General features: G+C 37.2%; 1 protein-coding gene and 1 non-coding gene across 2 annotated transcripts in view; both read right to left on the bottom strand.

Moving 5' to 3' along the window:
- Window positions 1-25,466, bottom strand: part of ITFG1 (integrin alpha FG-GAP repeat containing 1) — a 297,293-nt gene that overhangs the window by 68,331 nt on the left and 203,496 nt on the right. Inside the window, exon 13 of the mRNA XM_044256211.1 lies at window positions 7,167-7,210. Within this exon, the coding sequence (XP_044112146.1) occupies window positions 7,167-7,210 (44 nt within the window). The remainder of the gene's footprint in view (window positions 1-7,166; window positions 7,211-25,466) is intronic.
- LOC122914820 lies at window positions 1,021-1,122 on the bottom strand. The gene has a single exon (XR_006385892.1). It is a non-coding gene; the product is annotated as a U6 spliceosomal RNA (small nuclear RNA).

Genomic DNA, 25,466 nt, shown 5'->3' with positions numbered 1-25,466 from the left:
ACCACCAGGCTTTGGGTAAAAAAATTAGCAGGTTGACAAGAGAAAGAAGTTTTATAATCTCCACTAACAGACTATATGTTATACTGAGGATAAAAGACTCAAAAAGTTAGTTTGGTATTTAAAGACATAATTAGGAAATAGATTTGCAGATGCTTATGGTAGATTTCACTAAAAATACTGATATCTTTCACACCCATATTTCATAAACTCTTGACATATACTTACATGATAAGAGAAAGTCAAAAAGTGAAGTGGGCCACTAGTCTTGAAGGCAAAGAGAATACCAGTATCTCTCAAATATTTGGAACTCACTATCCTTACTAATATAGGGACATTATACAGGCAGAGAAATAACCATCTACCATTGACAAATAATAGCAGATATAATTTTTGAGTACTTATTGTATATTAGGTCTCTATTATGATTTGCCTACATAAAATCTCTTAATAAAAACCTTAGTGTGGGGGCACCTGGAATGCTCTGTCATTAAGCATCTGCGTTTGGCTCAGGTCATGATCTCAGGGTGCTGGGATGGAGCCCCACATAGGGCTCCCTGCTCAGCGGGAATCCTGTTTCTCCATCTCCTACTCCCCCTGCTTGTGTTTCCTCTCTTGTTCTCTTTCTGTCAAAACAATCAATCAATCTTAAAAACAAACAAACAAACAGAACCAAAACGTTAGGAAGGAGTGTGGCAGGCAAATTAATGGTCCTCTGAAGATGCTCACATCCTAATTCCCAAAACCTGCTGATAACCTTATATTGCAAAAGGGAATGTGCAGATGTGATTAAGGATTTTTTTTTTTTCTCTCTTAAGAATGTCCGAGGTGCCTGGGTGGCTCAGTCATTAAGCGGCTGCCTTCGGCTGGGGTCATGATCCCAGGGTCCTAGGATGGAGCCCACCACTGGATTCTCCCCTCAGCGCGAAGCCTTTTTTCTCTCTTCCACTCCCTCTGCTTGTGTTCCCTCTCTTGCTAATAAATAAATAAATAAATAAAATCTTAAACAAACAAACAAACAAAAAGAATGAGGAAGGCTTCAGGAATTTGCATGTCACCCTTGCTCTGGAGTCATGCTAATTTTCCCTGTATCATTCTAACTTTAGTATGCTGCTAAAGTTAGCACACGTGATCAAGGATTTTGAGATGGAGAGATTATCTCTGATTATCCAGGTGGGCCCAATGTAATCACTTAGGGTCCTTATAAATGAATAAGGAAAGCAGGATGGGTTAGGGTCAATGATCTGAAGATATTATTATTTGGAGATGGATAGAAAGACCATGAGACAAGGAATGTAGGTGGTCTTGAGAAGTGAAAGACAAGGGAATGGATTCCCCTTAAAGCTTCCAAAAGGAGTCCTGCTCAGGTTAGTGTATTTGGGCTTCTGACCTCCAGAACTGTAAAAGAATATATTTGTGCTGTTTTAATCCACTAAATTTATGATAATTTGTTACAGCAGCAATAGGAAGCTAACATAAATGGGTATAATTGGTTTCCCCATTATATAGATGTGGAGAATGAGGCTTAACAAGATTAAATAACTTTCCCAAAGTTACTTAAGATAGTTGAAGAGAGGGCGCCTGGGTGGCTCAGTGGGTTAAGCCGCTGCCTTCGGCTCAGGTCATGATCTCAGGGTCCTGGGATCGAGTCCCGCATTGGGCTCTCTGCTCTGCAGGGAGCCTGCTTCCTCCTCTCTCTCCTCTCTGCCTGCCTCTCTGGCTACTTGTAATCTCTCTCTGTCAAATAAATAAATAAAATCTTTAAAAAAAAAAAAGATAGTTGAAGAGTTTCTGATTTTATATTCTTATTTTCCCTTTGAAGTAGGAAGCAAGGTCAATTATTGAGAACTGGAAGTTGGGGATGGATGTAAGAGGAGATTAGAAAGGATATGAAATAGTTTTTAGAAAAAATGGGAGTTTCTGGTGTAATATGTAAAGTCCTTATCTTAGAGATACACATGGAAGTATTTACAGAATATAGGATACGATGGATTTGCCTTAAAATAACCTAAGAGGGCGGGCTGTGAATGGAATTATTAGGGGGAGATATATGATGGCGTTGAAACTGGGTGGTAATATGGGCACAAGGAGTTTTATTATATATATATATTTTTTAAAGATTTTATTTATTTATTTGACAGAAAGAGATTACAAGTAGGCAGAGAGAGATTACAAGTAGGCAGAGAGGCAGGCAGAGAGAGAGGAGGAAGCAGGCTCCTGCTGAGCAGAGAGCCCGATGCGGAACTCGATCCCAGGACCCTGAGATCATGACCTGAGCCGAAGGCAGCAGCTTAACCCACTGAGCCACCCAGGCGCCCGGAGTTTTATTATATTAATCTATACTTTTATAGATATTAAAATTTTTAAAAAGGCAAAAAACTGTCAAGGTTACAAGCAATAAATAACACAGAGGGAGATATGTTGATAAAAGCCATGAAGTATCATGGACAGAAATAACTTTTAAAATAAAGCAACAGAGAACCGATTAGTGATGACTCAGAAAAAGTGGGATAGGGAAGAAGGGTCAGGGAAGGTGAGAACGATGGATAGCCAATGGGGACAAAAATTTTTTTTATAATTTTTATACATCATATATATCATATTTTAAATATGATATATATTATATTGGCATTTTTATATATATCCATTTAAATATACACAGTGTATATATGTATACATCATAATAACATCAAACTGAATACATTCATTATGCACAGTTTATTGCATGTCAATTATACTGCAATAAAGCTGTAAGAAATAAAAATAAAGTGATACTAATAAAAATGCAAGGAGAGTTTCTGGTCTGACATGTAATGATCTTTAAGTTGTGACTCTTGTCCTCACAAAAGCAACAAAAAAAAGCTGAAGAAAGTAAAAAGCAACTCTCCTTAGAGTTCAGAGAATCTGAACTCTCTGAATCTCCTTAGATTCAGCGAACTGTCACAGGGCAAACCACTACCCTGAAAACTGGAGAGATGGGGTGGATACAGAAGATCTATCACAGTTTACTGGGAGCAGAGGCCTAGAAGCAGGAGACTGGAACCAGAGCCAGTATGGTAGTACACTTAAACTGTAACTGACAAATTAATGGAAGCACAATATGAAGCAGTTTGAGAATCCAAAACTCTGGGGGAGGAAGGGAAGCAGTCTCAGAGGGGGCCTGAATAAATTTTACCTCCAGAATCCCACCAGACTACTGGGTGAAGACTAGAAAACAAAAAGAACTTTCAGGCTTCTAACACAGGGAGGGGAAGTAACCATTCTGAAATATGCCCAGATCTCTTTGTTCTTCACACCTTGCCCTCAAGGGAAAACTATTTTACCAGAGCTTAAGTTACTTGGGTTCTACTGAAACCTTTCTATCCTGGGGGAAAGGAAGCGCTTAACTTTATTTAGTGCCCTCTCACCTTCCTGACTTGCCTAAGGGGGAGTGGAAGCTAAGAAGCACTTGGACTCTTCACATCCCAGGGACACAGGCTCACTAGAAGTCCAGACCAAATCACAGGACTATAGTTCCTTATTACCACATCAATGGGCTCCTGTCTAATAACAGGATTACAGCTAAAAGCACTGCAAGCCTCAGATCCTGTTTAAGGATAAGTCTGTAGGGAAACACAAAGACTACAGGGAGACAAAAAAGATAATTCAGAAAAATGCTGCCTCTGAGAACACAGCTACCACAAACAGAAAATACAGTTATTAAAGTTATCCTAGCTAAAGAGACATAAAACCTCATATCAAAGGCCTATCTGCCTCATTTCTGGCTTTCAACAAAATATTTCAAGGCATGCTAAAAGGCAGAAGAAAAAGTTTGAATAGAGTAAGCAAGAATTGGTACCAGACTCAGATAAGGCAGCAACGTTGGAATGATCAGACCAGAAATTTAAAGTAACTATAACTATGATAAATATGTTAAGAGCTCTCTTGGAAAAAGTAGACAACATGCAAAAACAGATGAAAAAAGCAGAGAGATGGAAACTCTTGAGAATCAAACAGAAATGACAGAAATAAAATACTTTAATAGAAATGAAGAATGCCTGGACATAGCTGAGCAAAGAATCAATGAGTGTGAAGATCAACGGAAACTTCCCAAACTGAAACACACAGGGAAAAGGTAATGAAAACAAGAAAAATACCTAAAAATCTATATCTATGCACATCATATTCAATCAGCAGAAAACCGAAGACAAAGAGAAAATCCTGAAAGTTATCAGAGAAAACGAATGGGAGAGCGCCTGGGTGGCTCAGTCGTTAAGCATCTGCCTTTGGCTTGGGTCATGATCCCAGGGTCCTGAGATGGAGGCTCGTATCAGGCTCCCTGCTTGGCGGGAAGCCTGTTTCTCCCTCTCCCACTCTCCCTGCTTGTGTGCCCTCTCTCTCTCTGTCAAATAAATAAATAAATAATCTTAAAAAAAAAAAAAGAAAAAAAAGAATGGGAGACAAGATGACTAGGAATCCACATAAAGACCGATACAATTAAGAATGCTTATTTCAGGCTGAAGACTATGAACCAGTTGTGGTACCAATTTGCAAAGCTGTTTATTTTTTTCCTTTCAGAAATGCCCAGAAGCCTAGGTCTAGTACTGAACAAGGTAGATAGTTGGACTAACCCAGGGCTGTAATTCTGCCAGGCATGCACAATGAAAGAAGAGTGCATTATGGCAGTTAAAAGCAATGGCAGGAGTGAGGCTCTGTATGGCACCTAAAAGAGGAAGATAAAGGCAAGAAGTCAAGAGACTCATGGTCTTAAAGATGAACAGGTACAGTAAGGGGAGAGTGCTGGGAAAACAGGTTGTGGTCAGATTGCTGAATGGATGGCATTATAATTTCAAAACTCTAATAGTTCTAGTAGATAAGATCCAGAGTATGGCCTGGGGTTTTCAGAATAGAGATGGAAGGAATTTGGGTGGGTTTGGTTTCTGACTTGAATAATTCTTTCCCCTCTCCACGAATCAAATAGACTGCCTATATCAGGGGGGAGCATACTGGCAGCAGAAGAGCTCTTCAACTCATAAATAACTCAAGTGGTAAAGAATATCACATTAGGTACGTTTTCCCTCTTAGTCTCACACAGGGTCATACTTAATACAACACTTTCTGCTATGATCAAATGGATCTAATGTCAAAGCAGTATGAAGAAGGCCCACTTTTTCATGAAATAATAAATAATTTTACAAGTGGGCACACATTTGATATATGGAAAACTGTGGAAGTATAGTATGCACTTGTTTCTTTTAGGTTGTCATAAAATTTTGATCTATGATATCGTGGGGAAGGAAAATGATCTATGTGAAGGCAGTTCAACAGGATCTGAACTTCAAAAGAAAGTAATAAATGGATGAATGGAAGGCAGATGTGTTACCTGCAAAAAAGCTCAAAGGTGCTGGACTGTTAGCATAATCATTGTAAGAATAGCTCTGCATGCTGAATTTTAGGTACATGGCTTTCTAAATGATTATGTTCTCCCTGTAATTAAAATTGCTTTTATTTTAAGATAAAGAGAATGGGAGCATTATTGATCTTAGAAGTATAACCTGCCTTAATCATGCCGCCTTTCCTATTACATTTTCTCCCAGAACTTGTGGGTAAAATGAGTGGGTTCCATTTCAATGTTTTAAAGTTCTATGTTTGACCATGTAGTGAATATGGTCAATGAGAGAAAGAAGGAAGAGGAAACAGACCCTGACCTGGAAGAGGAACAAAAGGTCTGAACATTTCATGGAATGGATAGACAATACCTGAATAACTGAATTAATTTAAGCCTCTGGTTAATTACATCTACACTTTAAAAATTTTAAAAAAACAGACATTTTTTAGAGCAGTTTTAGATTAACAACAAAATTAATTGGCAAGTTCCCCTACATCTTCTGCAATTCCCTCCCCATAGCCTCTCCCACTATACAACTACATTTTTATAATATGAAAGCCGATGGATTTGACCAGGCACTCACATTCTTTCATAATGGATGTGGTGACGCATTGTCTAGATGTTCTCTTCAGTACTGAAGTACTTATTCCCTGAGTTACTCTGACTCACAGCTGGGTTCCTACCTGGAAACTCTTTTCATCCAAAGGGAGCTGATTCCTACTTTTATAAGCCTTTCCTGAGGACTACATGCATGCAGTGTCTGATTGATATGGGAATACAAAAGCCTGACTTTTCTGCCTCTATTTGGGCCATCTCTGAAGGGCCATCCTACCTTCATAGCACCACATGCATCACAGACCAACTTCTCCTGCCAATTCTTTCCTTACTACTTCACAGTTGTTGCTCCTGAGTTGAGTCTAAATTAAATCTCTGCATACAAATCTCTGGGTCAGGATCTGTTTCCATATATCTTAAATATGTAATTTCCCAACCATATGCACAATATTGGTTATGTAGTGCTTAACTGGAGTAGTAAAAGTATGAGACTATTTTACTACTAGTAAAAGTATGAGAACATCTAGTTATGTGTTCTTGTTCCACTACTTAATAGCTCTATGCCTTTGGGCAATTTAATTTCTCTGATCCTCAGTTTCCTCATCTTTACATGGGGGTAATTCCTTATGAAACAAGGGCTACTATGAGGACCCAAGCAGATATATCAACATATGCATATGCACATACACACACACTCAAAATATAATGTAATATTCTTATTACTATTTAAATGAACTGGCAATTTCAAAAACTAAGCCTAATTTATTTTTACACTTTATTTCACCAAAACATTCCATTAGATAGTCAGTATTAGGACTATACCAAAAAAATTCATTAATTGTCTACTCTATGCTTGACTCTGTGCTACATATCACGCATACAAAGATGAGAGCTTTCTTGACATCAAGGGATTCCAGTCTAGTGTAGAGAGGCATTTAATATAAACAGAAGTGAGTTCAAGTACATTATATATGCCAGAATGGCAATCGTGTACCCATAAACAATGGGAGGGGTGCTTATTTTTCCAAGCTATCAGAAAAGGCTTCATCAGGGAGGTGAACTTTGAGGTGAGAATATTTTAGGCAAGGTATTTTATTCTCAATGAAGTTTTTTTGAGCATTGAAGAACATTTTAATCACTTCTAAATAATAATAATTTGAGTGTAACCTATAACAACTATTTTGTGTATACCTATTATACAGAGATTTTTCACAAAATTTTACAATTGAGAATTAAGTTTACTTACTGTTATCTTACGAGGACAGTCATTAGAACAGAGACCACTGAGAACTGTGGAAAAATAAGAAAAGGTGATTAATACTGTTACAACCTAAGCTTATATTTAAAGTGAACTCTAATTCCCCGCTCCCCCATAATCTATTAACGTGCTCTACTGAGTCATAATCACAGGCAAAAACTCATTTGTGGAGCATAACCAATAGCATGGAGGACAAGGGGCGTTAGAGAGGAGTAGGGAACTTGGGTAAATTGGAAGGGGAGGTGAACCATGAGAGACTATGGACTCTGAAAAACAGTCTGAGGGGTTTGAAGTGGCGGGGGGGTGGGAGGTTGGGGTACCAGGTGGTGGGTATTATAGAGGGCACAGCTTGCATGGAGCACTGGGTGTGGTGAAAAAATAATGAATACTGTTTTTCTGAAAATAAGTAAATTGGGAAAAAAAAAAACCAATTCAATTCCTTTAGATCTGGGTAAATCAAGTTTCTGTTGTTCACTTTACAATGATATATATATATATATTTTTTAAAGATTTTTATTTATTCATTTAACAGAGAGAGATCACAAGTAGGCAGAGAGAGAGGAAGGGAAGCAGGCTCCCTGCTGAGCAGAGAGCCCGATGTGGGACTCCATCCCAGGACCCTGAGATCATGACCTGAGCCGAAGGCAGTGGCTTAACCCACTGAGCCACCCAGGCGCCCTACAATGATATTTTAAAAGCCGTTAATAAGCAGTTAAGATGCTGCTGTTTTGTGAAATATATAGGTGAGATAATTAATTATAGTTATATCATGCCATACCTACACTTGATTGTATTTTCCAAGTGGTTAGCTAAATTCTAAGGATGACTTAGATTCTGACAGAGAAGTGCCAAATGCAAACCAATTAAAATGTATACTGAGAAAAACACATTTAGCATTTTATATCTCAAATTAGACTTTTCCCACTTATCTAGTCAAAGTTTCTGGGTCAAAGATTTTGGGTACCCTTGCTAATTAACTTTATGGAGAACACAACTATGAAAGAATTGATGGGTTTATGATAAATACACAAAAGTAATTTAGTGACATGTTTATTCTATAATCACCAAAGGGGGAAAAAAAAAGGAAAAGGTTAGAATGTTTGAATATTATTTGTATAAGTAACATGAGTTTTGAAACATAGTTTTTTTACCATCCCTTCATGTGACATGCCACCTTTTAAGGAAGTTGATATTATATACTATTAAGTATTCTATATGTTATTCATTAAAGAGATGACTGACATTTGTGCTCAGTAAGCATGAATTATCTCAATAATTATAAATATTTGTTAACTCAAACATACCCATAGGAAAAAGGCACCTTACATTAATTTATATTCTATGAATGTGAAATGACAATCATAACAGAAATAGTTAGGCTGGGCATATAAAGTATAGACAAAGTTTATAAAGTATATATAAAGTATATACAAAGACACAAAAAATGAGTGTGACATACTTCATCACAAAGGAAGATACCTGTTCATTTGCTATAGTACATTTACATGAACTACAATCTGAGTACACACTGAAATAAATGTTTTACATTTGCAGAACAGTTTTCAGTGTTTAAGTTTCTTATCCCAGAACACTACCTGGTTCTCACTCTTTTATTCTCCCAACTTTCTATGACCTAATTTCTCCTCCTCCTTTGTTTCTCTTCCCTAAATTCCAGGTAGATATTGGTACTATTTTTTTTTCTTGTCACAAAATGATTTTCATAAACTTCATTTAAACCAGTATCTTTTTTTAAAATGAAGATTTATTTGTTTATTTGACAAGAGAGATCACAAGTAGGCAGAGAGGGGAAAGCAGGCCCCCCGCTGAGTGGAGAGCCCAATGCAGGGCTTGATCCCAAGACCCTGAGATCATGACCTGAGCCGAAGGCAGAGGCTTTAACCCACTGAGCCACCCAGCTACCCCTAAAGCAGTATCTTGATGAACAGTAATTATTTTCTCACAAGTCTGTCTTTGTACTAGTATGTAAGCTCTGCATCATTTTATCCTTATTTTCTTAGGGCCTAACCCAATGTATTTGCTCAATAAGTACTTGTTGAAGGAGGAAAAAGATGGATTATTCAATAAATGGTACTGGATAATTGGCTACTTGGAGGATAATAAAGTTAGACTTCAACTCAACAGAAATATTACATTTGGCAAGGACACAAATAATATAAAGAACTCAACAGAAAGATAATCTAATTAAAAAATGGGCAAAGGATCTGAAAAGGCATTTCTCCAAAGAAGATATAGAGATATACAAAGTCATGAAAAGATGTTCAGCATCATTAGCAATCAGAGAAATGCAAACGAAAACCACAGTGCAATGCACATTTGGAATATCCAAGATGGGGAAGTAAACTGAATAAATGTCTGAAGGATGAGTAGAAATACATAAAATGTGATTTTACATATATATGTATATGTATACATATACATATACATATACATATACATGTTCATATATATGCTCAAATAATGTTCATATATATGTATATGTATGAACATTATTTGGCTTTAAAAAGAAATCCTGTCACATGTTACAACATGGATGAAACTTGAGGACATTATGCTAAGTGTAACAAGCCAGTCACAAAAAGACAAATACTATATGATTCCATTTATATAAGGTAACTAAAGTCACATTCATAGAAACAAAAAGTAGCACAGTGGTTCCCACGGGTTAAGGGTGAGGAAAAGAGGGACGGTTTTAAATAGGTATACTGTTTCAGATTTGTAAGATGAGAAAGTTCTGGAGATCTGTTTCACAACAATGTGAATATACTTAACATTACTGACTGAACATTTAAAAATGATTAAGATGGTAAGTTTTATGTTATGTGTTTTTTTTAACCACAATAAAAAAATGGTTAAGTTGGTAAAACAAAACAAAACAAAACAAAACAAAAAACCCAAATGAAATAAACTCCCAAGATACCATTTCACACCTACTAGGATGGGTATAATAAAAAAGTCAGATAATAACCAATGTTGGTGAGGAGGTGGAGAAATGGGAATCTCTCAAACAATTCTGGTGGGGATGTAAAATGGTCCAACTGCTTTGGAAAACAATATGGCAATTCCTTAAAGGATAAACTAGAGTCCTCATTTAATCCAGCAATTCCATTCCTAGATATATCTCAAAGAGATATTAAAATAGAAAAATTAGGGGCGCCTGGGTGGCTCAGTGGGTTAGGCCTCTGCCTTGGGCTCAGGTCATGATCTCAGGGTCCTGGGATCGAGCCTCGCATCGGGCTCTCTGCTCAGTGGCGAGCCTGCTTCTCTCTGCCTCTCTGCCTACTTATCATCTTTGTCGAGTGAATAAATAAAATCTTTAAAAAAAATAGAAAAATTAACATTTATGTCCACATGAAAGCTTGTACTTTAATGTTCACAACAGTATTATTTGTAATAGCCAAAATTCATCACCTGATAAATGGATAAAAAAGATGTGGTATATTCATATAATGGAATATTATTTGGTAATTAAAAGGAATAAAGTATTGATAATGTTACATGGATGATCTTGAAAACATTATGGTATGTGAAAGAAGTCAGTCACAAAAGACCATACTTTATAGGATTCCATTTTTATGAAATGTCTGGGATAGGCAAATCTATGGACAAAGAGAATAGTGGGCCTAGGGCTGGGGTGGGTTGGAGCAGCAATAGGGGACTGAAGGTGATTACTAAAGGGCATGGGGTTTCTTCTGTGGTAATAAGCATTTCAAATGGATCGTGGTGTTGGTTGCAAAATTCTGTGAATACACTCAAAGCCACTGAAGTGGGTGAATAGTATGGTATGTGAATTACATCTCAAAGCTGTTACACTACAAAAAAAAGACAAACATTTAAAAACTAATGACAGGGGTGTAAACTTCCTTTTAAATATACATTACAAAACCATACTATTGCTCACATACAAAGAGCTTCTAGGTATGTATTCAAAGATGATAATCCAGTAGAAAGTGAAGGATATCAAGAAGTAATATCCCAGAAAAGAAAATGCAAATAATCAAAACCATAAACAAAAACACTCAACCTCACCTGTCAGGGAAAAAAAAAATCAATTTTATACCTAACAGGCAAGAAATAAAAGGCCAAGAAAAATGTCTGTAGGAAAAAAACAATAAAATCAAAGATAAATGACAAACTAGGAAGAATATTTGCAACACATATAACAAAAGATTAACTTCCTTAATATATATTACAGTACATTTATAAATAAGACAGTGAAAAAAGATAAGGACTGTTTGTAGCAATAAAAATACAAATGACTCTCAGACATATGAAAGGATGCTGAACGTTACACGGTATAAGAAAAATGCAAAATAAAAGAGATAATACCTTTCACTTACGTGATTGGCAAAAATCAAAAAGTTTAACAACCTACTGGTTGGTGAAGGTGTTAGGAAATATACATTTTTATATACTATAGATGAAAGTATAAATTGATACCATTTCTATGAAGGGACATCTGTTAAAATAAAAAATATACTATAAAGTTTAAAACTAGGCAGAATTAATCTGTGGTGTTGGAAATGAAAACTGGTTATTTTTAGGTGATGTGGATTAGTAACTAACAGGGGAGCATGAGGAAGCTTCTGGTTGCTGGTTATATGTGTTTCTTGATCTGGCAATAATTACACAGGTACATTGTATTTTGTGAAATTAGGCCTGTATACTTAGGTAGCTTTTCTATAAGTATACTCAGTAATTTTTTATTTAAAACATTTACGTTATTTTTTACTAATTCTATTTTTAGAAATTTATCCAACAGGATATTCTCTGTGGCATTATTTATAATGACAATAACGAGGGATTGAAATAGCCTTGATATCTATTTAAAAGAACTCATTATGTTGTAACCATAGTTAAAATAATGAGGCAGCTCTAGATTATATTGCTGTGGTATACTCTGCAAGATATGTTGTTAAGTGAAGAAAGCAGAGCCTAGAACCACCATTTATGTAAAATAAAAGTATATACATATATGTTTGTACATACATAAAGTATCTTGGAGAGACACAAAGAAGTTGTCTTGGGAAAAGGAATTAGACCAAGGAGATGGGGAAAGAGAGACTGACTTTTCACCACTTACTCTTGTATTTTTTTCATCATTTGCATGTACTACTTAAAAACCAAATTTATTAATGAAATAAAAATTTAGAGCTCTCAGATTAATAGGTACTAAACTAGACAGTGTCATATGCTGGTGGGAATGTAAATACTTAGAGCTTTTGGGAATGGTAATTTGGTATTATTAATATTAAAAACCCAGCCCCTCAACTCACTTAATTTCATGTCCATGAAATATTGGAAACCAGCTACATATCTACATATCTTCTAGAGAAAATACTAGATAAACTGTAGAACATGTACAGTATTATGGAATGACATGGAGCTACTGAAAGTGATGAGGGAGCACGGGGCTGGCTGAAAACCAATCAAAAGCTGGCGCCTTGCACCCCCCTCTCCATCCGCTCCCCGTCTGTCATATGTGTAGCATCCCTCAGGCAGCCCTGACTGCCATGAACAAGAAGCAAATAGTTAACTTGCAGAGCTCACGATCCTGCTAGACAGGAGTCTCCCTTGGCTTACAAATGTCCTAAATCTCACTAACAAAGGCGATTGATAGCAGGATTCTGACATCCCACCAAAAAGTCTCCCAGCTATCTTAATGTTAATAGCTGGTCTAAAGACAACATTGATCAAGCAGCAAGGGCAAGGCCTCCGGTAGGCCTCTGACATCCTGGCACCTTGTAGGCCCTCTTTAGCATATGAAAACTCCATTGAAACCTCCCTTCCCCTCACCTTCCCCCAACTACAGGGTACATAACCTGCCATCCCTCACAACCGGGGGGCGGCTGCATCTCTGCCTGCCCACGGGTCCTGTCCCCGTGCTTTAATAAACCACCATTTTGCACCAAAGATGTCTCAAGAATTCTTTCTTGGTCATCGGCTCCGGACCTCAGCCCACCGAACCTCACCTAGGTTCTAGAACTTCATCAAAAGAATGAAGGACATCTGGGCTCTTTCTATATTCTGACTATTGTGGACATTGCTGCTCTGAAGATCAGTGTGCACGTGCTCCTTCAAATCACTATGTCTGTATCCCTTGGATAATAAAAAAATGAGATCTTGCCATTTGCAATGACATGGGTGGAACTAGAGGTTATTATGCTATGGGAAATAATTTAGTCAGAGAAAGACAAATACCATAGGATTTCACTCATATGTGGATTTTACGAAACAAAACATGAACATAGGGGAAGGGAAGGAAAAATAAAAAAAGACAAAGTAAGAGAGGGAGACAAGCAGAAACTTCTCTAGGAAACAAACTGCTGGAGGGGTGGTGGGATGGGGTAACTGGGTGATGGGCATTAAGGAGGGCCCTTGATGTAATGAGCACTGGGGTTACATGCAACTGAGGAATCATTAAATTCTACCTCTGGAACTAAATAAAATAAGCTCCTCCTTCACTCCCTTAATGAAAGAGACCTGTAAGTAATGACTTGAAAGAGTGTTTATGCTCTCTTGGTGAGATAAAAAAACAAGATGCAGGCAAAAATGTTTAGTAAGATTCTATTTACAAATATATGTATTGGATGAATCCCACAGACATAGTGCTGAGATGAATGCAGAGGCATAGGGTGTAATACTGTATGCTTGCTTTATATGACATTCAAAATAGGGAAAATGAATCTGTGGTGACTGAGATCATAACAATGGATATACTTTTGCAGGGAGTGTTGACTGGGTTGGGAGACCTTCTGGGGTACTGCAAATATTTCATCTTGATCTAGGTGTGGCTAGAAGGGGGTATATCTATATAAAATTTCACCAGGCTGTGAATTTCACCTGTGTAAAATTTCACCACGCTCTCTTCCTCTGTAAGCCCATCACTATAACTGTTCTCACCTCACACCTACATGTCAAGGTGGTCACCCTGGATCTGACCTTTTCATTATGTACATCCATTTTCTTCCCTCTGAACACTGCTATAAAATTTATCTTCTTCATTCACACAGTTATGTGAACAAACGATCAATCTGATGAAAAATGTAAGGAGTAAGTGTGATCGTTTTATGTGTCAACTTGACTAGACCATGGGGTGCCCAGATAATTGGCCAAAAATTATTCTAAGTATTTCTGTGTGAGCAGTTTTGGATGAGATTAATATTTAATTGGTAAAATGAGTAGAAGAGGTTGCTCTTCATAATGGGTGCCATCCAATCAGCTGAAGGCCTGCAAAAGTCTCCCAAGTTAAGAATTCGCTGGCCAGATGGCCTATACACTAAAACATCAGGTTTTCTTGCCTGACAAACTCTCTCCCTCCCTCCCTCCTCCCTACCTCTGTATGTACGTGTATGTGTGTGTGTGTATGTGTGTGTTTGTGTGTGAGATATATATAAAATTGGTTCTGTTTCTCTGGAGAACGCTAATACAGTAAGTTTCTGCAATTATTAGATCACTGACAATCATCCCTCTGCCACAGATGCCCATTCATCGGTGGATACCATCAACATTTTTCCTAAAGCAGAATTAATTTCTCCTTACTATCTGCTCATTCTGTATTCTGTGATCATGGCCTTCACCTGTAATGTTGTGCCACTAGCCATTTTGGTCGTTCCATCTTTCTGGAACTAGGTTCTCACTTACCATTTTCACAGAAGCCTTCTATGACCTTAATAATCTTCTAGCACATATAATTCAAGTACAAAGCACTTTTCACTCTTCTTTAGCTATATTACATGCAAACATCTTCCTCTTTCAAGTAGACAGATTCCTTTTAGCAATAAATGCTTGTTATGTAAATGGTGGTTTCGAAAACCACCTTCACACACAGACATACGTGCATGTACACACACACATGTGCACACACATTTTGTAACAGCTTTCAGATATAATTCACATTTTGAGATAGCATTCACCCATTTACAGTGTCCTATTCAGTGGTTTTTAGTGTACTTCCAGAGTTGTGCAACCATAACCATAATCACTTTTCATCACTTCTAAAAAGAAACCCTGTACCCTTTAGCTATTAGGCCCTAGTCTTCCTATTCCCACCCTCAGCCTAAAGCAACCGCTATAATCATCTACTCTGGGGCACCTGGGTGCCTTTGGCTCAAGTCATGATCTCCGGGTCCTAGGATTGAGTCCCGCATTGGGTTCTCTGCTCAGCGGGGAGCCTACTTCCCTCTCTCTCTCTCTGCCTGCCTCTCTGCCTACTTGTGATCTCTGTCAAATAAATAAATAAATAAAATCTTAAAAAAAAAAAAAAAGATGAGACATGAGAGAGTTGCTCTCTTGCTCTCTCTCTCGCTCACTCACTGTACACACAAAGTGGAGGTTATGTGAGCACCCAAAGAGATGGAGGCCACCTATAAACTAAGAGAAGAGGCCTCAGAATGAAACCGACTTTGCTGGCACCTCAATCTTGGAATTCCCAGTCTCCAGACTATGAGAACCAAATTTCTCTTGTTTAAGCTGCCCAGCCCCTTTATGGAACTTTGTTATGGCAGCCTGAGTAAACTAATACACACACTTAAAAAATTTACATATATGAAGACATGCTACTCATAATTTTGTAATCTTTTTGGTTTTCATAATCCAATCTTTTCCTACATTATTAAATATGTTTCTATCACATAACTACATGGGGTGCCTGGGTGGCTCAGTCAGTTAAGCATCTGCCTTTGGCTAAGGTCATGAATCCAGGGACTGAGCTCCCTGCCCAACGGGAAGTGTTTCTCCCTCTGCCCCTCTACCTCTCTTCTTCTCTTTTGCATGTGCATGCATGAGATCATAAATAAATAGATACATAAAATATACACCCATTCTTATTAGGACATTTAAGTTCTCCTCCACTCTGTAATCTAACTTTGTCTTCTTTTAAAAACACCACTGGGGAGATCATCCTTACAGATATAGTATATTATACACAAATCTTTGGCACATCCCTGATAATTTTCTTGGGCTAACCAAAGAATTAGAATTATTTCTGGGTGTAATCTTAAAGCTTTTGATGTATATACTGAAATTCTCCTTCAGAAAGTTTATCAGGTGTCTTTTTAGTAAACATTCATTGAGCTGGTAAGTGCCAAACTCTGAACAGGAATTTGCTTTCATATATGCTCTTCCTTAATCCTCACAGAAAGATTGGGAGATACGTTTAGTTGACCCCCACAATCATCTTCTTCTTCCCTTTTTTTTTTTTTTTTTTTACAGAAAAGGACAGAAGCTTCTTTTTTACAGAAGCTTGGGCCAGTACATCACTCAAGGTCACAAAATACATAGAGCTCTTACGAAAGAACACGTGGCCACTAGACACTAACTCATTTAAAAAGCACATTATCCTACTTTTATGGGAGATAGAAAAATCGATGAAGCAGTGGATTATTTTATTTTCTGTACAAGATAAATTGTCTGTGTCTTGTTTAGCATAGTTTGAGAGTATTTACTCAAAATTATATAATAGTCTGTTTCATTTTGTATATAGCAAGCTAAAAATTTGGTTCTCTTATCTATTTTTGTTTTTTATAAGATTTCCTTTGTCAAATTTGAATTTTCATATTATAGCAATAGGATCAAGATAAGATTTAAATATATCATACCTATATACATATCATACACATGTTATATATATTATACATACATATGTCTTATAAGAGGAGATACCACATAATACAAATAGAATACGCATCTCCTTGTTTTCTGCAAGCATAGTTGCAAGAAGGAATCGTAATACCCCTTGAGTCTATTTAATATTCTGGTTGATAATATTGTTTAGTTAGGAATTCAGAATTCCTAAATACTATTATGAAGGTTAATCTGTTCTTAGCCTGAAATTATTATTTCATCTACAGAACAACCCGACTTTTCTTCAGTGACATCTACTTAGTAAATGCAGCAGGTAGGGCAGACTTAGACTGTATGGTTTCTGGGCTCTACCAGCTCTATATCTCTGACATGAGGCAGAAAAAAATGTCTTTAGCTACTTTCAGTAATTATACTGTTTTCTCAAAGAATACTATGGAAAAATGGGATTTCACTTTTAGCTTTGGCTTTATCACAAATCCCTCTGTTTTCCCTTTAAGTTTCCAATCTCAAAAAAGGACACACCTACTCACATACACACTTCTATCTTCTTCCATTCTTGAGTTAATTAAAAAAAAAGTCTGAAAAACATTAGGTTTCTTCAAATGTACAGGCTATAATCAGAAAATTTTTATTTCCCTACTATATTATTCTATTAATGTGACAGGCTCATCAGTACAGTTTAAATCATAACTTACTAAAATTACATACAACCTCAAAAAGAAAGGAAGAACTAAATTAAATGCTGAGAAACACAACCGAGCATACATTTAATACTTGTATTTGTAGTTCATCTTATTATTAATAAGGGTTTTTTTGTTAGTATCTGTTCATGTCAAATTATACCAAGTTTACAGGTCATGAACGTTCATCAAGAATAAATCTCAAGGGACACCTGGATGGCTCAGTTGGTTGGGCAGCTCCCTTGGGTTCAGGTCATAATCCCAACATCTTGGGATCAGGTCCCACATTAGGCTCCTTGCTCGGCAGGGAGCCTGCTTCTCCCTCTGCCTCTGCCTGCCTATACTCTCTCTCTCTGACAAGTAAATAAATAAATAAATAAAATCTTAAAAGAAAAAATAATAAATCCCCAAATGATTATTTAACACCAACACTGGCTAAAATCCATAAGATCTGCTCCTTTCAGGCATCCTATTCATACAGTACAGGAAATTTCATCAAGTGTGTAAGCCAGTGCAAAGTGTGGGCATGGGCGAATCACTTCACTTCTCTGTTTTACAGTTTTAGAAAAATCTTTATAATACTATGGTTGGATAAAATAATTTTCAAGGGTTATAAGAATTCCCATATCCCAAGATTCCAAACTGGTATCTATCTTGCTAGTAGATAGTTTCAGGAGCTTAACATTCTATCCCAGCACAGATGGAAGTGGTTTGGTTTTAGAGTGCTTTGTTTATGTTTGTTCACATATGTCAGAAATGCAAGATCCTACTATTTAAAAAAGTTATAGATTCTAATGTGTTTCACTAAAAGTGATCATATATAGGTACTATTATATGAGACAATCCATGTAAAACACTTGGCAGAGGGCCTGGCATGTGACAAAAAGCATATATTGGCGATTGCTGTTTGTTTGTTTGTTTTTAAGGATTTTATTTATTTATTTGACAGACAGAGAGATCACAAGTAGGCAGAGGGGCAGGCAGAAAGAGAGAGAGAGAGGGAGAGGAGGAAGCAGGCTACCCACTGAGCAGAGAGCCCAATTTGGGGCTCGATCCCAGGACCCTGGGATTGTGACCTGAGTCGAAGGCAGAGGCTTTAACCCACTGAGTCACTCAGGCACCCCTAAAACTATATGGTTTTAAGTAAAACAATTTTCTTAAGCAACTGCAACAACAACTGGGAAGGTGGGCTAATATAAAGAGCCCAAATGGAAAATGGAATTTCACAGGGTAGATACTGGTATATAATTCCAGCATTCCACTATTTGTGTTTTTCACCACGGTGAGCGTCTTAAAGTATCTCTCTTTCTCATTTCAAGTGTCAATGAATGGTTTCCTACTAATCAGCTGATCTTGGCTGAAACATAGTCTAATTTTTAGAAAGTTAAGAATTTTATCCATTTCATAAACTTTTGTATATGAGTATGTATTTGTGACATATTACAAAATCGTATACAGATTTGTTATAATATTTTATAATACACTTTTATTTTTTACTTTTTATAATACCCCTTTATTTCTTTATTTATTAAAGATTTTATTTATTTATTTGACAGAGATCACAAGTAGGCAGAGAGGCAGGCAGAGAAAGAGGGGGAAACAGGCTCCCTGCTCAGCAGAGAGCCCGATGTGGGGCTCGATCCCAGGACTCTGAGATCATGACCTGAGCCGAAGGCAGAGCCTTATTAGCCCACTGAGCCACCCAGGCGCTCCTATATTACCCTTTTAAATAGACTGTTTTAAAGAGTAATTCCTAAGACCCTTAGACTTTAAAAACTATAGTTGTTATAAAAAATATTATTGGAATTTAGAAGATAGTCCATTCACAGTATTAAATGAAAATCTGTAAATAAAATACTTAATGAGCTATTTGAAGTACTGGTTACTAGCGGATTAAATTGGTTTAAAACTAATGACTAATGGGGACGCCTGGGTGGCACAGTTGGTTGGACGACTGCCTCCGGCTCAGGGCGTGATCCTGGAGTCCCGGGATCGAGTCCCACATCAGGCTCCCAGCTCCATGGGGAGTCTGCTTCGCTCTCTGACCTTCTCCTCGCTCATGCTCTCTCTCACTGTCTCTCTCTCTCTCAAATAAATAAATAAAATCTTTAAAAAAAAAAAAAAAACTAATGACTAATGGAATGTATAATTCCTAAATTTTAAATTTTAAAGTGACAATATATAGGATTTTTTCTTTAAGATTTTAATTTTTATTATTTTATTTTATTTTTTTTTATTTTTAAAGATTTTATTTATTTGACAGCGAGACAGCACAAGCAGGGGGAGTGGAAGGCAGAGGGAGAAGAAGAAGGAAGCTCCCCACAGAGTAGGGGGAGCCCGATGTGGGGCTCGATCCCAGGACCGCGGGATCATGACTTGAGCTGAAGGCAGTTGCTTAACCGACTGAGCCACCAGGTGCCCTGAGATTTTTATTTTTATCTTTAAGTAATCTCTGTACCCAAGGTGGGGCTTGAACTCACAGCCCTGAGACTGAGAGTTGCGTGCTCTATGGACTAGGCTAGCCAGGCACCCTGACAATACTTAGGATCTTAAGATTCCATTTTTTAAAAAAAGATTTTATTTAACAGAGAGAGTGAAAGAGAGAGAAAAAGAGTACACAAGCAGGGGGAGTAGGAGTGGCAGAAGCAGACTCCTCATGGAGCAAGGAGCTCAGTGAGGGCCTTGATCCCAGGACCCTGGGATCATGACCTGAGCTGAAGACAGATACTTAACCAACTAAGCCACCCAGGCACCCCTTAAAATTTCATGTTAAAACACAATAAATGTCATAGCTCATGTATTTAAAATTTTTTTTATTAATTATTTTTATTAACATATAATGTATTATTTGCCCCAGGAGGTGGAGCCACTCACACCAAACCCAGCCCCCAGTGCCCTGCAGGAGCGTCATTATTAGGGCAAGTCCAACTGTGAGCCAGTGCAGTGGGCCTCTCCCCGAGAGGACCAACACAGGCCCCCTACATGTACCAAGTCCACTGACCACAGAGTACTCCTAAGAGTTGGCTTCAGTTTTGGTGGAAACAGGACCAGGCTCTGCCATCCCCACCTCCCCTTCCTTTTTTTCCTTTCTTTTTTCTTTAGAATCATGATTATAGTTTCTAATATTTTAGATCAGCCTTCTTTTTGTTTTATTTCTTTCTCTTTTCTTTTCTTTGAAATCAAGCTTATATTCTGTTTGCCTTTTTCATTCCTATTCTTTTTCTCTTTTTCTTGGGTCTTTTTCTTTGTTTTTCTTTGTTTCTTTGTTTGTTTTGTAATCAGGCTTATCTTAACAAACAAATCAAAGCACACCTAGTTAAATGCCCAGACACTCCCCACTGCAAGCAAGGAGGAATCCTGAAGACTGACCTGTGAGAAAAAGCAGCCAAAACACAACAGCAGAGTGCACAGAGCATAGCAGCAGAAACACTTCTTGAAGGGCCAGGCCTTGGACAGTGTATGACCTCTTTTAGCATTACGCTCAGAAGCAGGAAACATACAGGCTTTCTTAGCATTACACTCAGAAGCAGGAAACATAACAAGCTTTCAAAATACTCAAAAGACGGAAACTTAGCCAAAATGACAAGATAGAGGAATTTTCCCCAAAAGAAAGATCAAGAAGAAATCAGAGACACAGACTTGCTCAAAGCAGTTTATTTGAGTAAGCAGTTAATAAGCAGTTTATTTGAGTAAGAATTTAGAACAGTCATAAGATTACTAGTGGCTTTGGAAACAGCGCAGGGCACCATAGAAACCCTTGCTTCAGAGATAAGAGACCTAGAAACTAGTCAGGCTGAAATAAAAAAATTGCTGTAAGTGAGATGCAAAACCAACAGGATACAATCACAACAGGAGGGAAGAAGCAGAGGAAAGAATAGGTGACATGAAGATGAAATTATGGTAAATAGTGAGCCAGAAAAGAGGAGGGAAGGAAAATTATTAGATCATGAATACAGACTTAGGGAACTCAGTGATTCCATAAAGTTCGGTAATACCTGTATCATAGGAATCCCACAAGAGGAAGATCAAGAAAAAAAGGCAGAAGGGTTATATGAACAAATTGTAGCTGAGTACTTCCCTAATTTGGGGAAGAAAATGGGCATTCAAATCCAAGAGGCACAGAGAATTCCCCTCTAAATGAATAAAAGCAGGCCTATACCAAGAAATATCACAGGGAAACCTGCAAAATAATAAGAAAAGAGAGAATTCTGAAAGCAGTTAGGGACAAAAGGTCTTTAACCAATAAGGGTAGATACATAAGTTTAGCAGAATTACCCATAGAAATTTGGCTGGCCAGAAGAAAGTGGCATGCTATATTCAATGTGTTAAATGGAAAAAATATGCAGTCAAGGCTGCCACTGAGAATAGAAAGAGAAATAAAGTGTTTCCAAGACAAACAAAAACTAAAGGAGTTCATGAACACTAAAGCAGCTCTGCAAGAAATATTAAAGTGGACACTATGAATGGGAAAGAGAGACCAAAAGCAAAAAAGATGAGAAAGAAAAAGAGACAGTTTACAGGAACAGAGACTCTACAGGTAATATAATGGCACAAAATTCATATCAATAATCACTCTGAATGTAAATGGACTCAGTGGTCCAATCAAAATACACAGGGTATCAAAGTGGATTAAAAAAACAACAACAACAGGACCCACTGATACTATGCTTACAAGAGACTCATTTTAGACCAAAAGACATCTTCAGATTGAAAGTGAGAGGTGGAGAACCATGCTAATGGATATCAAAAGAAATCTGGAGTAGATATCCTTATATCAGACAAACCAGATTTTAAACAAAGACTGTAATAAGAGATAAGAAAGGCACTATATCATAATAAAGAGGTGTATCCAACAAGAAGATCTAAGAATTGTAAATATTTATGTTCCGAACTTGGGAGCAGCCAAATATACAAATCAATTAATAACAAACTTAAAGAAACTCATTGAAAACAACACAATAATAGTAGGGGACTTCATTAGCCCACTCAAAGCAATGGACATATCATGTAAGCAGAAAATCATAAGAAAACCATGTCTTTGAATGACACACTGGACTAGATGGACTTCATAGATCTATTCAGGGCATTTCATCATAAAGCAGCAGAATACATATTCTTTTTGAATGCACATAGAACACTATTCAGAACAGATCACATACTAGGTCACAAATCGGGGCTCAACCAGTACAAAAAGATTAAGATCATACCATGCATATTTTCAGGCCACAATGCTGTGAAACTTGAAGTCAGCCACAAGAAAAAAATTTTGAAAGACCACAAAAAGATGGAAATCAAATAACATCCTATTAAGATTGAATGTGTCAACCAGAAAATTAAGAAACAAAAAAAATACATGGAAGCAAATGAAAGTGAAAACACAAAAAGTCCAAAAAACCTTTGGGATGCTGCAAAGGTGGTCCCAAGAGGCAAGTATATCGCAATACAGGTCTTCCTCAAGAAATAAGACAAGTCTCAAATATACAACCTAATCTTATACCTAAAGGAGCAGGAAAAAGAACAGCCAAGAAAGCCTAAAACCAGTATAAGAAGGGAAATAATAAAGATTAGAGCAGAAATTGATGGCATAGAAAAAAAACAAAACAAAACCTAGGAGAAGAGATCGATGAAACTAGGAGCTGGTATATTGAAAAAATTAAAAAGACTGATAAACCTCTAGCCAGATTTATCAATCACTAATAAAACAGGTGAGATCACAAACAACACCACAGAAATACAATTATAAGAGAATATTATGTGCAATTATATGCCAAAAATTGGGCAATCTGGAGGAAATGGATAATAAATTCCTAGAAACATAAAAACTACCAAAACAGAAACAGGAAGAAATAGAAAACCTGAACAGACACATAACCAGCAAAGAAATTGCTGTAATCAGTAATCAAAAATCTCCCAATAGAGAAGAGTCCAGGGCAAGATGGCTTCTTAGGGGAATTCTACCAAACATTTAAGGAAGAATTAATAACTATTATTCCAAAATGGTTCCAAAAAAATAGAAATGGAAGGAAAACTGCCAAACTCATTCTATGAGGCCAGCATTACCTTGATCCCCAAATGAAAGGCCCCACCAAAAAGAATTATAGACCAATATCCCTGATGAACATGATGCAAAAATTCTCAACAAAGATACAAGCTAATCAGTCCAATGGTATATTAAAAGGCTATTCACTACCACCAAGTGAGATTTATTCCTGAGCTGCAGGGGTGGTTCAATATCCATAAATCAATCATGTGATACACCACATTAATAAGAGAAAGGATAAGAATCATATGATCATCTCAACAGATGGAGAAAAAGCATCTGACAAAATACAGCATCGTTTCTTGATAAAAACCCTCTTCAGTATACAGATAAAGGCAACATATGAAAATATCATAAAGGCCATGAATGAAAGACCCACAGGTAATAACATCCTCAATGGGGAAAAACTGAGAGCTTTGCCCCTAAGGTCAGGAACATGACAGCTATGTCTGCTCACAACGGTATAGTTTAAAATGATGCTGGAAGTCCCAGCCTCAGCAATCAGACAACATAAAGAAGTAAAAGACCTCAAAATTGGCAAGGAAGAAGTCAAACTTTCATTCTTTGTGGCTGACATGATACTCAATATACAAAACCTGAAGACTCCACCAAATGATTTCTAGAACTGATACATTAATTCAGCAAAGTCTTAGAATATAAAATCAACATACATAAGTCTATTGCATTTCTATACACCAATAATAAAGCAGCAGAAAGAGAAATCAAGGAATCAATCCCATTTACAATTGCACTAAAAACTTTAAGATACCTAGGAATAAACCTAACCAAACAGGTAGAAGATCTGAAAACTATAGAACACTTATAAAAGAAATGAAGACCCAAAGAAATGGAAAACCATTCCATGCTCATGGATTGGAAGAGCAAATATTGTTAAAATGTCTAAGCTACCCAAAGCAACCAAGACATTCAATGCAAACCCCATCAAGATAACAGCAGCATTTTTTTACAGAGATAGAACAAACAAATCTAAAATGTATATGGACTAGGGGCGCCTGGGTGGCTCAGTGGGTTAAAGCCTCTGCCTTCGGCTCAGGTCATGATCCCAGGGTCCTGGGATCGAGCCCCGCATCGGGCTCTCTGCTCAGCAGGGAGCCTGCTTCCCCACCTCTCTCTGCCTGCCTCTCTGCCTACTTGTGATCTCTGTCTGTCCAATAAATAATAAATAAAATCTTTTAAAAAAATTTAAAAAAAAAATGTATATGGACTAGAAAAGACCCTGAATAGCCAAAGCAATATTGGAAAAGAAAACCAGACCTCGAGGTATCACAATTCCAGGTTTCAAGCTGAATTACAAAGCTGTAATCACCAAGACTGTATGGTACTAGGATAAAAACAGAGACATAGATCAGTGGAAATGGATAGAGATCCCAGAAATGGACCTCCAACTCTATGGTCAACTATTCTTTGACAAAACAGGAAAGAATACCCAATGGAAAAAAGACTGTTTCTTCAACAACGAATGTTGGGGAAATTGGACAGTATTATGCAGAAGAATGAAACTGGACCGTTTTCTTACACCATACACAAAAATAAATTCAAAATGGATGAATGACCTAAATGTGAGACAGGAATCCATCAAAATGCTAGAGGAGAACACAGGCAGCAAACTCTTTGACCTCAGCCACAGCAACTTCTTACTAGACATGTCTCGAGGGTAAAGAGAAACAAAAACAATAGTAAACTACTGGGACTTTCATCAAGATAAAAAGCTTCTGCACAACAAAGGATAGAATCAACAAAACTGAAAGGCAATGTATCGAATGGGAGAAGATAAATACAGATGACATACCAGATAAAGGGCTAGTATCCAAAATCTATAAAGAATTTATTAAACTCAACATCCAAAAAATAATAATCAGTTAAGAAATGGGCAGAAGACATGAACAGGCATTTCTTGAAAGAAGAGATACATATGGGTAATAGACACATGAAAAAGTGCTCAAC

This window comes from Neovison vison, chromosome 7 (assembly GCF_020171115.1).
Source record: "Neovison vison isolate M4711 chromosome 7, ASM_NN_V1, whole genome shotgun sequence".
NCBI lineage: Eukaryota > Metazoa > Chordata > Mammalia > Carnivora > Mustelidae > Neogale > Neogale vison.
Note: the sequence above shows the minus strand (reverse complement) of the source record. Positions and strands in the feature narration are given on the sequence as shown.